At 40.0% G+C, this 14013-nt stretch overlaps 1 protein-coding gene across 2 annotated transcripts in view; it reads right to left on the reverse strand.

Moving 5' to 3' along the window:
• The window catches only part of NAV3 (neuron navigator 3), a 607457-nt gene extending 596399 nt beyond the window's left edge, over positions 1-11058 (reverse strand). For both annotated transcript variants that reach the window (XM_080659233.1, XM_080659232.1), the window contains exon 1: positions 10827-11058. In XM_080659233.1, coding sequence (XP_080515359.1) covers positions 10827-10898 — 72 coding nt within the window. In that variant the 5' untranslated portion in view covers positions 10899-11058. The remainder of the gene's footprint in view (positions 1-10826) is intronic.
• Between the last annotated feature and the right edge of the window lie 2955 nt (positions 11059-14013).

A 14013-nucleotide genomic window follows, 5' to 3' on the forward strand; every position in this document is an offset into this window, starting at 1 on the left:
CCAAAAATTGCTTCTTAACAAGCAATATAATACCGCATATTTTAAATACTTTTTTAACCAGTTACACTGTCCAGAGTAATATATGCCAGGAAGTGTTTATAAAGGACAGTTTATTCTATGAAATATGTAAAAATTGTTTATGAATAATTATTCAAAAACTGATAAAAGGTATTTCTTATTGCATAAATGCTTACAACTGACATCTCCATATTCACATTGGAGCACAATGATCATGCTCTTCTATAAAACATACAAATGATTGAAAATATAAAATATTTATTTTTAAGTCAAGGGAAAATGAATACATATGGAATGGAACGTTAAAATTTATTTTTAAGATAGTTATTGAAAATTGTATGCGTACTTCCTATGTAAGAAAGGCCGCTTAGGATCCTGAGCCCATTGAAAAAACTATTTACTTTGTGAAGCTATCAGCAATCCTGAGTCAGTCACCCTTAATTCCTCTAAAATCCTCAAAGTTGCATTGAGGAGAAGGCTCAAGCTCAGAGACGTAGGCAGAAAACCTGCAGATACACTCCTAGACTGCAAATACCTTCAAAGTAAGCATCCCATCTTTTAAAGGTATTCCCTCATGTTGTTTTATGTATTTGCAAGCATGCAGAAATGTTGAAGGAATTTCACAGTCAACATATACCTACCACTAGACACTATAATTAACGTTTCACTGTGTATGATTTATGATACATCTTTACTCAGAATTTTTACTTTCTCAATCTCACTGTGGAAATAATGGAGAAAAGGCATGCTTTGGTTAATATGTTTAGAATTTTCCCCATGTTCAATGTTCTTTTACTCCTCTTGAAGATGGAAACTTAATTCATACTAATACTTAGGATTTAGAAAGTAAATTTTTATTTAAAATGTGCCATAAATTAAGGACAACTTTGTACTTGTCAGCATGTCATGGCCAGAAAATATTTTGGGTGAGCAAATTTGTTTTCCTAAGGGAAATCAGGTCTTTGAACTCACAAACTTTTCTAACTGGCTCTACGTTTGAATTAGTGCCCTGTGGTTGACTTGATAGCGATATGTTAAGATAAAATATCCTGAGCACCAACTATCCCGTGACTGCAGGAAACAGGCAAGCTGGGCCTTGGTCTCAGATGAACCATTAACACCAAGTCCAACATAAGTCAGGAGAGAATGCTCTGACAGACAACAGGGAAATTCTGCCCTGGGGCTTGGGTGGATAATCCAGGAATGGTTGGTTGGTTCTATTTCCCTATTTTCGTGTGTGCGTGTGCATGTGCGTGTGTGTGTGTGTGTGTGTATGTTGGAGCTAACCTGTAAGTCATTCAGCACCAGCACTTCGGGGCCTCACAGGAAGTCACGAGGAGAGTAACAGTAATGCTTCTGCCCCTTCAGCTCCCCCCACCCCCAGGAGAGAGCACCCCCAATAGCTATCAGTTATTGCATGTTTCCTAGGCACAGGCATTATTCCAAATGCTTTATATATAATTGCTCTCAATACTTCCATTTGATGAAATAACACAAATGAGAAAAGTAGGAGAAGACAAGTTGAGTATTTGACACAGTGCCTGAGCCAAAAATCAAACTTAGGCAGCCTTATTCTAAATCCTTTGCTATTAGCTCTTTACTACATTACTGTTTTATTAAATCTTCCCAAAGATGTTAATAGCCTGATTGGTCAGGTTATGAGTGAAGTCATGGCCATGTTTTATTACTGGGCAGTGTTTCTTTCTGCTAACGGTGTGGGCAACACCATTTCCCCCCACTGTATTGCTCATTTGTGATAAGCCCACCCAGCAGGGTCCTCCTCTTTGGGAAGGCTTTCTCTGTCCAAATTCACCCACACAACTAATTTGATTAGTATTTTCAGGTCTGTTCAATGGAGCAGTGATTCTACTTGGAGAAACAAGAAAACCCATACTTGGCTTCTGGACCTAAGGCAACGTGCACAGCGCCTCTGAGATTATCTATTTTAGGAGAGTTTGGGAGATTTATATACACACTCCTTTTATAAGGCTAGTCCTTTGTTCCCATTTACTCATTGTTTTGTGTATATATAGCTCCTCAGCAGGAACCCTAGAGAAAAAGAGACATGAATAGGAGGATTTCACATAAAACCCACCTCAAATCCCAAACACCAATGATATCATCATTGCATTTTGTTCATGGTTAGTGAATGGGGTGAACACAAGAGATGGAAAGAGGTGCTGGCAGCTCCTTCAGCAACTGCTTGGGACGATTTCAGCTGCAGAGGTCACCAACAATGGGTGGAATGGGTGGTGGCAGCAGCTGTCCCAAAAGTGAGTCACCTGTCCGCTGAGTGTTTATAAGGCAGGGTCAGTCATGCTGTATAAGTGTTGATATTGTCATCTGTCTCAGTATGTACTTAGGATATCCAACAATAAAACAGGAATACATGATGCCGAAACCGGTTTGGCTCAGTGGATAGAGCGTCGGCCTGCGGACTGGGGGGTCCCGGGTTCGATTCCAGTCAAGGGCATGTACCTTGGTTGCGGGCACATCCCCAGTGGGGGGTGTGCAGGAGGCAGCTGATCGATGTTTCTCTCTCATCGATGTTTCTAGCTCTCTATCCCTCTCCCTTCCTCTCTGTAAAAAATCAATAAAATATATTTAAAAACAAAACAAAACAAACAAACAAAAAAAAACAGGAATACATGAAAAGGATAGAAGAATTCTTGAAAATTTTCATTCCAAAGAGCTGTGTTAACATAGAATCCAACACTAGCTGTTTGGAACAAATACACTGTGTGGATTCCAGAATTATAGCTATAGAATGTCTTAGTTTAGATTTCCCCAGAGCAGACCCTGAAACAATGATTCAAGTGCAAGTAATTTGTTTGGTTGTTGATTCCTGGAAATAAGTGGAAGGGAGTCAGGAAGGGACACAGAAACCTGAAGATGGAAAATAAAGGGCATTTTACTGCGACAGGGGGTAACTAAGTTCCCTCCCATGGCAGAGCTCCCAGACACAGGTCTCTGGGGCAGTGCTTCTCATTGAGTCACCAGGGGATCTTGTTAAAATGCACATTCTGACTCAGTAGGTTTGGGGGCGGGGGGGGGGGGGGGCAAGCCTCTTCATTACTTCTATGCTCCCAGTTAAGAATAATGCTGCTGCTCCTCACAGCAAGACACTTTGAAGAGCAAAAATATCAATGATTTTCTGCTTATTTCTCATTCAAAATTTCTAAGTTTACAACATAAAACTGACAAAATTTCTTACATTCACTGTTTTCATAACATATCATTAAATCAGCTTTGTTTCATGTAACTCTGACCCCACGATTGCGTATTCATTGCATATCATCAGTCTTGGGGACATTTGCTCAGTCCCTATGTAAGGAAAATGCAAAACATCCTGTCCACCCTGTCCTAGTGCTATTAAACCAGGTGGCTCTGCTCAGCAGCAGGTAGCCTGCTCTCCACAGAAACAAATCAGGCACGCCGGCCATGCCCAACACGTCTCTGACTCTTTCTCTGCTTACACACCTGATCCTGCTCCCCACTCCAGGCCAGTGCCAACTCCTATGCTGACTTTGTGATCAGTCTCAGATGTTTGGCCCTTGGGAAAAAAAAAAAGCAGAGGCCTCTTTTCCTGGTGCTGACATTAAGCACTCTTTAGGGGTGCCTTCGCATGCGTTCCCAGGTTTACTCAAGCGACTGCCTCAGAGTAAGCATTGTGGAATCTCAGTCCAGCTGGTTATACTCACCTGGAACCTCCAGAGAGGCAACAGGATGTGGTTGAACCATTGTTTAAAATGATGGTGCTGTGTTGAAATTATATATTTATATACTAGTGGCCCGGTGCACGAAATCTGTGCACATTAAAAGAGGATTAATTAGAGGAAATAATTTAATATTGCTATTTGCCCTTTCTCTATAATAGAAGTGTCAGAGATGACAGAAAATTAGTAAAATGTAAATGAAAACCTTCCTCCTGTCAGAGTCTGGGGTGCACCACGGGACCCAGAGTCAAGTCCCTGCCCACCCACATGCACCTCAAAATTGCGTGAGACCCAGACATGGCTGCTGCCCCCCATTGGGCTAGATCCAGACCCAGCCAGTCCCACCCTTGTCAAGCCCCACCAGGCAGGGGGCGTAGCCTCAGGTCCCCTGGCCGGGCACCAGGATGGGGGGCGTGGCCTGAGGTCCCCCAGCCCAGACCAGGGCGGGGGGGCATGCCTTGAGGTCCCCCGTCAAGCCCTGCTGGGTGGGGGGCATGGCCTGATGTCCCCCATTTAGCCCTGCCAGGCTGGGGTGGGGGGGGCGCAGCCTCAGGTCCCCCGTCAAGCCCCACTGGGCAGGGGGCGCAGTCTGAGTTCCCCTGACCCAGCACTGGGGGTGCACCTTGAGGTCCCCTGTCAAGCCCCACTGGGTGAGGGGCATAGCCTGAGGTCCCCTGTCAAGCCCAGCCAGGCAGGGGGGTTCAGGCCTCAGGTCCCCTGGCCCAGTGCTAGGGCAGGGGGCATGGCCTGAGGTCCCCCGGCCTAGTGCTGAGGTGGGGGGCGTAGCCTGAAGTCCCCTGTCAAGCCCCACCTGGTGGGGGGCGTGGCCTGAGTTCCCCTGACCCAGCACTGGGAGTGCACTTTGAGGTCCCCTGTCAAGCCCAGCCAGGCAGGGGGTGCAGCCTCAAGTCCCCAGGCCCAGTGCTGGGGTGGGAGGCGCGGCCTGAGGTCCCCCGTCAAGCCTTATCAGGAGGGGGGTGAAGTCTGAGGTCCCCCGGCCTCGTGCCAAAGTGGGGGGCATGGCCTGAAGTCTCCTGTCAATCCCCACCTGGTTGGGGGCATGGCCTGAGGTCTCCCGGCCTCGCGCTGGGGTGGGGGACATAGCCTGAGGTCCCCCAGCCTGACACCAGGGTGGGGATTGCGGCCTGAGGGCCTGAGGTCCCCCGTCAAGCCCCTTGGGGACAGGGAAGGGCGTAGCCTCAGGTCCCTGCTGATTGCTCATTAAGGCTCCTTATGGGAACTTGGCCTCACCTGTGGGTGCATCCATCTTTTGTGATGGAGTGATGGTCAATTAGCATATTCCCTCTTTATTAGATAGGATAGTCAAATGGAAAAAAGTCCCAGCCCCTTTTGAAACACAATTTTAAAGAGAAATTGACAATGATACGATTGCCATTCAAAACAGGCCACAAAATAGTACAATATTGGCTTTCAAAATATATATGTATATTAGATATAAATTTATATATATTAGATATAAATATATAAAAATCAAATGATGTATGCATAGAGCAGACCAGTACATTAGTGTATCCCAAATTTTCTGCATTGCATATGTACACAGTTTTCATTATAATTTTGAAGAAAAAAATTAATCTCAGTAATTCATGAAATTATAAAATCCAGAAGAACACATATGTTAATACCAAGACAGAGGAAGATATTAACGAAAAGACAGGAATTAAAACTTACTCAACCACTCAACCTTAATGATAGTAATCATTATTATCACTGACACCATAATGAATAAAAAGTAATAACATGAATAACATAATAACAATTTAAATATCCTGCCTTCAAATGTTCAAAACATAACTGAAGTATCATATATCTTTGGCCTATTTATCTATATGAAGATTACGTGGTCATTATATCTGTTGACATCTTAAATCCACCAATCATGAGAAAGAATATGGTCTAGTTTAGAACAAAAGAGTGGGAACATAAAGCATGGTATATGTACTTACGTATCTATTTCTAGTTCTTTCTGTTCTCCCAAGCCTGTTAACATTGAAAATGATTGCGCCAGGAGCAGAAAGGCAAATGGACATACAAACGTTCAGAAGTCTGTATGAGACCCGCCTATCCAAATTCAGATCTGAGAGAGAAGTTTCCAGAATCACTTCTGAGCAGAAAAGAGCACACCTATTCTAATTTACCCTTAGAGAACTCCAGGTAATATGGCCCCGAGACAGCTGTTTGCAGCATCCTTTTATGAAAAATGACCGGACACAGGGAGAAATAAGGGGCAGTCTCCACTGGCATCACAGTATATCACAACTCCAGTACCAGCTTCTTTGTGAACTTGACATTCATATTTGTGTTTGAACATGTATTCCAGATTTGTATAACAACATTGCAGAATGGCTGCTCAATGTATTTCAGAAATTTAAAGTTTGGATAATCAGTACTGGATGACTAACCAATTTTGTTGAAACCCCCAGACAACCCATTCTTCTTAGCTGTCATGCTTCAGGATCGGATGATTAATAAATGATGTGGTTTTGCTTCAGAAACCTCATCTCCCCTCATGGTCCTTTTAACATATCTCATACACACAAACAATAAAGAAGTCAGACAGATTTATAAAAATAAAGCACCACTTAATGAGGCCATCATTCAAGAAGATCAAAGAATGAAAGGGCTGAATCGATCCTAAGCCTTCTCCATTTTCATGATTTATCTTCATATTTTCACTTAAGAAGACAGATCTTTAATCAGTTTCCAACATAAACAATTTCAAGTAATTCTCAACACCTGTGAGAATGATCCCACTATACTTCTTGACTCTTACATGATACTATTTTACCAGCAGTGCAAGAAAATGCAACACATGTAGTTTAAATTAAAAGAACCAGCATATTAAAAAATAGTAAAATAAGAATTTCGCCACCTTTAAATTGATAAATTGCTTTTACTCAGTAAAAACAAAACAAACAAACAAACAAACAAAAAAACGAAACTGGCCTAACACAGGTATATGTATACATCTACCTGCACCATACTACTGTTTGGGGTCAACTGATAAAAACAAGAACAAAATTAGTCTGTGTGAATAGATTCTGATGAAAAACTCACTGTTATTTACAGGTCTTTCTTCATCCAATCTTTGGCTTAAACGTGATTTTAAGTCTGCCATATCACAGGGCCACCCTTAAAATAATAGTCTTTCTTCATATTATCATCATCTTTTCTATTAATACAATCATTTCTCTCATTTTTACACGACTTTCCACATTTCAAACAGTCTCCTTCACTGTACCCAGAGTATGTCATTTCTGAAATAACCATCATCTCTTAGAAAGACAAATATGCTATGTGGAAACTCATCTTGAGCTTTTTGCTTGGCAGAGTGAAAATGATACTGACTAACATTATAAAAGACATGATTTTAGAAAGTAAAAAAACAAAACAAAAAAGATGGCATTAATTTTAGACCTTTCCATAAAAGTAAATATCTCTATATATATGCAATAATGATGTTCACCCTTTCTGGTTAGATAACACAGAAACAAAATAATTCTAACAGGTCACCAAATATTTATTGCATGATCACTGCCATAATTTCAAAATGTGTATCCCGCTGTCCTCTTAGTAGTACTAATAAATTGTTGACTATGAAAAATGCTTTGGTTTAATACACAGAATATTTGTGGAGCAATAAAGCAGTGCCCCAAGGCTGTCTGAACTGCAAACTGCCTGCAATTAGACTGACAGCGAAGTCTACTGAGCTCTGCTTTTCCATTCAAGGTCACAATTAATTATATCATAGTGACATTTGTGCCTATTGAGCTTTCACTGTCCTGGGGGCTTTTGCAGAAATAATCCCTCAAAGCAATAAAATTAGTGGATAGTAATATACCAACCTCACTGGCATCGATGAGCAAACAAGGATCAAAAGGTCAGTTTTCAAAAATAAAACATATTATAAGCATACAGGAGCTCTGAGATGCTATGACAAGCCCAGAAGCTGAACGCCAAAACAGGAATAACCCATCAGGGCTAAAAGCAACTGAAAGTCCTGCTGATAAAAATCACAGGAATCAAAAGTGCAAATGAATTCCACCTTGCCCTATGCTAATCCACGTTGATTTGAGGGGCTTAGGGGTAATTTCCAACTTCTAGAACACTCACACCTCTGGTTTATCCATAATGAAGAGCACTTCAGATAGGACTTGTGGATATGATGCCTGTTAACTTCCAGATAGGTTTTTCTCTGTTCAAATTTTGTAAGGTAAGGAGGCATTATTTTTAAAAAGCCATAAAAGTCACACATACTTTTACCAGTAAATGCTTTAATATATATATATATATATATATACATTCCAACATATATATTCTTTTTTTTTCTTGAGCAACTTAATTATTTTTATAGGAACAACTCTCTTACAGGAGTAAAAGCAGCTTTTATCTTTGTAGGAAGATACTTTCTTAATGAATGGGAAAGGGGCAAGCATCGGCTAGTATATAGTAAGCACTCCATAAATGACCTCTTCCCTGACATTCACCTACTCACTGTAGTAGAACACATACTCACAACCTCACATGCTCAGTATCCTAACAGTTTCTACTTAGAAGCAGAGCATAAGTACAAATCCACACATTATAAATTAAGAACAAAGCTAGCAAGCTATTGTAGACTGAACAAGAAATCACTTAGTTGTGCAGTGTTCAAAATAGGAGGGTATATTGAAGCCAATTCAATGCATCTTTTTTTTTTTTTTAAATATCTGCCATATATCAAACAAACATTGTGGGGGGAAAAACACATTTTTCAGTAATACCACAATGATGCTTCACCTCTGGATTAAGTCTCGAGTTAGAATAAATGTAGTTTATTTCACTGATGTGCAACACTGTGCCTGTTAAATTAATTTATCATGAAAGGTTATAAGCGCTTGAAGTAATTACATGAATGATCTTATAACCTTGACTGGCAATTGTGTGGTGGCAGGGTTCTGCCAGAGTTTAGTCTACAAAGATTTATGATGCTATATTTCATTTTCCTCTGTAAGACAAACTCACAAATCTGTCACTGAAACTAGATGTTCCTGCTGACCCTTAACAAAAGTGCATCTTAAGTATTGATCAATTGATCAATTAGTATCTGGGTTTCAGGTTTATTCAGTGTGAATACTGATATCAATTGGGTGGCCAGGAATTCATTACAACCCCATTTTCCATCTTGCTACTGCTCATTGTTAATGTCCACTCCTCTTCCATCTCCCTATCTACTACATGGAAGCCGCAGAGAAGTAGAATCCTCTTGTCCCGTAATACCAAGCTGGTCTTTTTAATTTTCCCACAGAATCATGACTCTCCATAAATTGTCTAAAGTCTACTGCTATTATTAGGAGCTGAACAGTCCTTTGTGAATTGGCCTGGGAAAGTAAGCATCACCATAGACCATTGTTCCATACAAGGAATTTTCAGAATGACTTTTACAATTCATCTCATTCTTCAGCTTGCAATCCCTCTATGTTTGCAGAAAATATCTCTTGTTCAGAAAATGAAAAAATAGCACCTACATAGGTACTTTTCTTTACTGTGAGAAAAGCAGAATTTCTATCAAAAATTGGAACTGGTAATATTAATTGCTTACCTATTACCAACTTCCCTCTTCTTTCACCCAATGTAGTAGGCAAATTACCATCAGAATTAAGGATATTTTAAGAATGTGGATAGAGAAAAATAATTAAATGGCGCCTCAGTAGTTAAGAAACTAAAGAGCAGGCTTTCAATGGAAATGTATCTCGCATCTCTTTTGGATTAACACCATTAGTGCCAGCAGGAAAAAAAAATGCTGGCCACTTGAAACACGAGTATTCTTGGTAACACACTTATTTGTGTAGAAATTTATATCCACACTAATGTGAAAATTGATTCCAGCCATTTGGATTTTATAGTACTTAGTATTTTCTGAGATTTACTTATACTATAGATAAACCTAATGAATGAACCCAATTGGACATAAATAATCCATCCATTTCTGCCTGAATTGGTGCAAAGGGATCCCTGTGGCCCCTATTCTAGTGGCATTGGTCATAATGTCAGAACAAATTAATAAGCTATTGACTCTGTATGGTCTCTTGTAAATTCACCTCCAGAACTGTGAAAGAGCTAGCTGTCTTCTGGGAGTACACAGCGACTACTAAAATATTATCTAACACAGAGACAAAAATAAACCTTAATCAGGCCACTCAGGCCCAGGTCTAACAAAAAAAATCTCCTTTCTATTATCTCATTCTACCTTGCCTTTGTGCCTTAGCCACCGGGTCCCTACACACCTCTCCTGTACTAATGGAGTCAATGAAAGATAATGCATTTCACCATGAGAGGGCTTTCTCTCCTGGCACTGTCTCTGACCCTTCTGATAAGTGCTCTCTAGATGGTCCTCACAATAGTTCTGTAGTTTAGCAGGTAAGAGTTTCTAAAAAGGTAGAAAATGAGACTTAAGTGCAACCCTTAGTATTCAATTCCAGCTTCTTACACAGAAGCTCTCTAAACCCATTTTTAAAAACATATTAACACAGTCCTTTCTTGATATTTTCCACTAATTCCTTCAAAATCACACTTGAAGAGTCAGACCAAAAATCACAGCTGCCTCATGACTCTCTTCCCAGGCCAGCTGTAAAAATGAGAAGGCTTACATTGAAGTTCCCCAGGGATGTGACACTGGAGAATTTCAAATGCCAACTATGGCACCTAATGGCAGGAAAGCAGGTGTTCTCTGTTGGGAGAGCTCTAACTTGCTCCATGACCCCAGAGGTGCCCCATGAAGCACACCTCTCCCTGGATCTCAGAAAACTGTTCACATGAGGTCAGGCTAGCAGGTCACCAGAAGAAGTCAAGAGTAAGAGAGCAAAGTGGAATCCTTTGCCAACCTATTGGACAGATTCATTCGGAAGACTAGAAACAAAACCAAATGCTAATGAAATCCAGACCCTTAGCAACACTTGGCTATATGACAGGATTGACTCCCATGAAGTGATATGTTATTTTATCTCCTGAAACACATTCATTTTCAATTTAAAAAATTCTCTTCAAACATAAACTAAAAGGAGCAAGTGAAAGGAAATGTACTTGTATTACCTTCTTCTGATCTTCTAGCTTGTGGCTCACTGGATTCTTCCCATGTCTGTTCATCTCTGAAGATAAATCCATCACATTAGGTTCTCGCCCTTCAAAATGGAATCTCTTCAAAACAGCAGCAAACTAATCCAAGATGCAATCGCTAGGAAAACACCGGCATGCCACATTTCCTATCACACACCATTGCTGAACTTCAACAACTCCAAGGAACGATGAAAAAATCCATTGAGTGAATGGAAAAAATGAATTTTGCAATTTACTCCCAGGACTTTCCAAATCAACATATCGTTTCTAAATGTTGACGTCTCAAAAGCACAATGTTCCTCCTGGAATTTTAACTCCAACTGCTATCTTTTTCTTTCTTCACACTTTTCCATTTTGAAAATACACAGTTCCTATAAACCTGTGATAAAATAAAATAAGCACACAGTTAATTCTTCCCTCATCATTTATAGTACAATTAATACAAAATCTTATCTCAAAAGTCCAGTTTAGAAAAAAAATAAACATTCGTTATAGCCCACATAAAAGCAATAGCAAATGAAAGGCATTATTTCACCCCTACTGCCTTTAAAATACCAATTATAATTCCTGAACCAAAACAGAATATTAAAACCAGGGATTCAAAGCACATTGAAGCTAAAAATCGACAGGGAATACATATACACTCAACCAGCATATGTATACACTTCCTAATTCCACTCACTAATTACAGCATTCATAGAACCACAGAATTTAGAAAACAGCCCAATAAAACTAGACACAGTGCTACAGTGACACTTTTCATAAATAATTTCATTTAAACTTCAAAATCAATCTATAAAATGGTTATTATTACTCTATTTTAAGATGCTGAGAAGTGAATTTTTGTAAATCAAATAAGTAATAAATAGCAAAGTTAGAATTCAGATACCTTTGAATCTAAAACCCTTATTTTGTTCCAGACATACCTGTCTCAATTCATATTACTTATTTTATCTGCAGGATACCATAAATGACTTGTCAAGTACCTTGCTGAATTAAAAATGCACAACACTGCCCAGCCGGTGTGGCTCAGTAGTTGAGCGTCCACCTATGAACCAGGAGGTCATGGTTCGATTCCTGGTCATGGCACATGTCCAAGTTGTGGGCTTGATCCCCAGTAGGAGACTTGCAGATGGCAGCTGATCAATGATTCAATTTTCTCTCATCATTGATGTTTCTCTCTCTCTCTCTCTCTCTCTCTCTCTCTCTCTCTCTCTCTCTCCCTCTCTCTCTCTCCATTCCTCTCTGAAATCAATAAAAATATTTTTTAAAAAAGAAAGCATGCACAATGCATTTTCCTTAAAGGGGTCATATAATCCAGTAATTTTCAAACCCAGATAGAAAACTGAATCACCTGAAAATAATCTTAATCATATAGATTCCTGGGGTCCACCAAACTGGTAATTCAGAAGCTACAGGGTAGTGCTTGGAAATCTGTACTTTTCTTCCATCTCTTCTAGACACTCTGATGCAGGAAAACCACTGAGGGGTTAAAACCTCCCTCTGATGCAGGGATTCCCAAACTTGTCTGCATTTTGGAATCACCAAGGAAGTTTCAAACACTACTGATTCTTCTGTCCAATCCCCAGACACAGTACTTCATTAGCTTGGGATATAGCCTGAGATTAGAACCACTGCCCTCATACTATATAAATGCCCTTTGTATAACTGACTGACTAACCCCAGCTTGAGTACCTGGAACAAGAGGAAACATAGTGCCTCAGGCAGCAGCTCTTTCCACACTGAGGCAGCTCTGGTCTGTAGATAGTTCATTCTAATTTGGAGATGAAGTCTACATTCCTGAATATTTCTGCGCATGAGTAATTACTTATGTTCTTGTAGCCATCGGTGTACACAAAACATTTTTTTTGCCTTTTTATCTGCGAGTTCTTCGAGTATCACTTTAGCCAGGTTAACTATCCTTAGCACCTTCCATGAGTCCTCATCACCCTGGTCACTTTCCTCACAAGAAGTTTCCTTTGCACATAACTGTGCTGCCCAGAAGAGAGCACAAGGGTCAGGCATGACATGCTCCCTCCAAGCAGACAATAAACGATAGAGCAGACAGATCATGTTTAAAAAGTAGCTCCTGAACTGCCTTTGTTCCTCTCCATGCACTGCTTCTTGAACAGCTACCCTTCTGCCACCACTAGCTCCTTCTTTAACTCCTCAGCTCTGCTGCGTAGGTTTTTGTTGTTGTTTTTTAATTCACACAAAGATCTATATTTGGCAAAACATCTTGGCAGCATTTTGTTAGCCTATTCACTGTGCCCATTTGAAAGTAATGAAAGTGGCATTTCTGGAAAAGTAGCCCATAATTCACATTATTCGCTGCCCCCTCTATGAGTGTAAACCAAGGAGAATTCATTGTAAATCTTGAAAAAATTCTCTGCCATATAAAGGCTCCTGACTGTTGCTTTAAGTAGTATAAGAACAGGAGTTGGGAAGTGTTTACTAGCCCCAGAGTTTTAGATTATTAGAAATAGATAAGCAAAATCTGGTCACTCACTCTCTGCCCTCTTCCACCTCCACCCACACCCTGCAATCACCACAATGTTGTCCATGTCCATGAGTTCTCTTTTTTTTTTTTCTTGTCTGCTCAATCCATTCACCCTCCCCTAAACCCACCTCCTCCAGCAGAAATGCAGTTTGTGTACTAATGTGAATGTTAATGTCAAAGAAAATAGCATGGGCAAAGCTTGGATATGAGAGAAAATATGGCCAATTTGAGGAACTCAAAGAATTCATGAGGAGTGGTTGAAAAATGTTAAGAAAGAATGTAGCATAATAGAATCTGTCATTTTAAAAGTTCATTGCACTACAAATTGGAAAATAGATGGAAAAGAACAAAACTGTGATAGGGATATCTTAATATGGATCACCAGAACAATAAAAGAAAGAGCATCCTGAACTGGCAAAGGAGTTGATGGGATTAAAGAGTAAGGAAACTGAGTGATATGGTATTTAAAAAGTGAAAGTTGGCAAAATTGGTATTTGATTGGAGTGTGGGTGTGGGGTTTAAGAGTGCATGAGCATATGGATGATGATACCATTATCTAAGGCAGCAAATCTCATAGGAGAAGTACTCTGGACAGAAGATAAAGAAGTTTGTGAAACAAACAAGAGAGGCTTTCTAAAACCTAGAAAATTACACACCAATTTC

The sequence above is a fragment of the Plecotus auritus genome, assembly GCF_963455305.1.
Source record: "Plecotus auritus genome assembly, chromosome: 3".
NCBI lineage: Eukaryota > Metazoa > Chordata > Mammalia > Chiroptera > Vespertilionidae > Plecotus > Plecotus auritus.